The sequence below is a fragment of the Rhincodon typus genome, unplaced genomic scaffold (assembly GCF_021869965.1).
Source record: "Rhincodon typus isolate 14 unplaced genomic scaffold, sRhiTyp1.1 hic_rhity00004356, whole genome shotgun sequence".
In the NCBI taxonomy this organism is placed as follows: domain Eukaryota; kingdom Metazoa; phylum Chordata; class Chondrichthyes; order Orectolobiformes; family Rhincodontidae; genus Rhincodon; species Rhincodon typus.
The window spans coordinates 11,414-13,164 of record NW_025969994.1 but is presented as its reverse complement, the minus strand read 5'-3'; the positions used below and the strand labels follow the sequence as shown (position 1 = coordinate 13,164).

Below are 1,751 nucleotides of genomic sequence, written 5' to 3'. Positions count from 1 at the left end.
TCTGCAGTTCCTACTATCTCTGATTCAATGAGATTGCTTTTTTACAGAACCTTTCTTGACCTTGGATGACAAAGATTATGGGACTGAAAGGTGCCGTACAGGGTGGGTTTGTGCAGTGCATCCTACAGCAAGTACACACTGCTGCTAGTGAGTGGGAGGTTGGGAGGCACCGATGGATATGATGCCAATCAAGCAGCTGCTTTGTCCTGGATGGTATGTAGGCTCTAGAGAGAGTATTTTTGAAGTTGAACTCTAGTGAGGAGCGGGAATGAATACTTCCTCAGACAGCACCTTCCAAACCCACGACCACTTCCATCTAGAAGGCCAAGGGCAGCAGATACATGGGAACACCATCCCCTGCAAGTTCCCCTCCAAGCCACTCACCATCCTGACTGGGAAATATATCGCCATTCCTTTCCTGTTGCTGGGTCAAAATCCTGGAATTCCTTCCCTAATGGCATTGTGGGTCAACCCACAGCAGGTGGACTGCAGCGGTTCAAGAAGGCAGCTCACCACCACCTTCTCAAGGAGGTACATATAAATGAAGAGGTGCCCTTCAATAAAATTATGGCCTAACCTTTCACCCACTTACGTGCTGAGAATCTACCTACCTCTACTGTAAAAACATTCAAAAAACTCTGCATCTACCACCTTCTGGGGAAGAGAGAGAGATCCAAAAGATACTCAACCCTCTGAGAGAAAGTTTCACCTCAGCCCAGTCTTAAATGGATGATTCCTCATTTTTAAACAGTGACCCCTAGTTGTAGATCCTCTCCACATCCACCCTGTCAGGAACCCACGCCTCCTCCCCACCCCAACCCCAGCCAAATCTTATATATGTTTCAATCAAGTTGCTTTTTCCTTGGGAAGCTAAGGAAATTCGGCAGGTCCACAATGACTCTTACCCATTTTTATAGATGTACCATAGAAAGCATCCTATCTGGATGCATTGCAACTTGGTGTGGAAACTGCTGTTCCCAAAACCGCAAGAAATTACAGAGAGTTGTGAACGCAGCAGAGTCTATCACGAAAACCAGCCTTCCATCCATCGACTCCACCTATACTTCCCGCTGCCTTGGGAAAGCAACCAACATCATCAAAGACCCCTCCCACCCCAGTTATACCCTCTTCCATCAAGCAGAAGATACAGAAGTTCGTAAACAGGTACCAACAGATTCAGATTCAGCTCCAGCTCCTTCCCCGCTGTTATCAGACTTACGAACGGACCTCTCATATAATAAAGTTGATCTTTCTCTGCACCTTCTCTGTAGTTATAACTCTGTATTCTGCATTCTGTTCCATTACTCTGATGTACTCATGTAAGATATGATTTATCTGGATAGTGTGCAAAACAATACTTTTTTCCACTGTATCTTGGTACATGTGACAATAATAAATCAAATCAAGTCTTATTGCCCAGAACACCTGGGCATAATAAATGCTAACCAGCCAGAGAGGCCCCACATCCCATGAAAGAGTAGGATAAAAATACCGGTGTCACTCACTTCAGCCTGTTCTCCACTTGTATCTTTTTTGTCTTCTGCACTCACAACTTCAAACTCGGAGGATGAACCCTTCAAAGTGAAACAGATTGGCTTAGGAGTTTGTTGTCATCGCAAAAAAAAAGTCATGGACAGAAAATTATCCGCGCAGTCTGTGGTAAAGTCGGAAGTCGGAGATTTTGACTTTGTTTGTTTCTGTCACGTGTGTGTGTGTGTGTGTGTGTGTGTGTGTGTGTGTGTGTGTGTGTG

General features: G+C 45.0%; 1 protein-coding gene across 1 annotated transcript in view; it reads right to left on the bottom strand.

The window, feature by feature from the left end:
• Positions 1-1,492: 1,492 nt before the first annotated feature.
• LOC125481932 (TNFAIP3-interacting protein 1-like) overlaps positions 1,493-1,751 on the bottom strand; it is a gene marked incomplete at its 3' end in the record, with an annotated part of 7,373 nt that continues 7,114 nt past the window's right edge. Inside the window, exon 4 of the mRNA XM_048593879.1 lies at positions 1,493-1,574. Coding sequence (XP_048449836.1) covers positions 1,493-1,574 — 82 coding nt within the window. The remainder of the gene's footprint in view (positions 1,575-1,751) is intronic.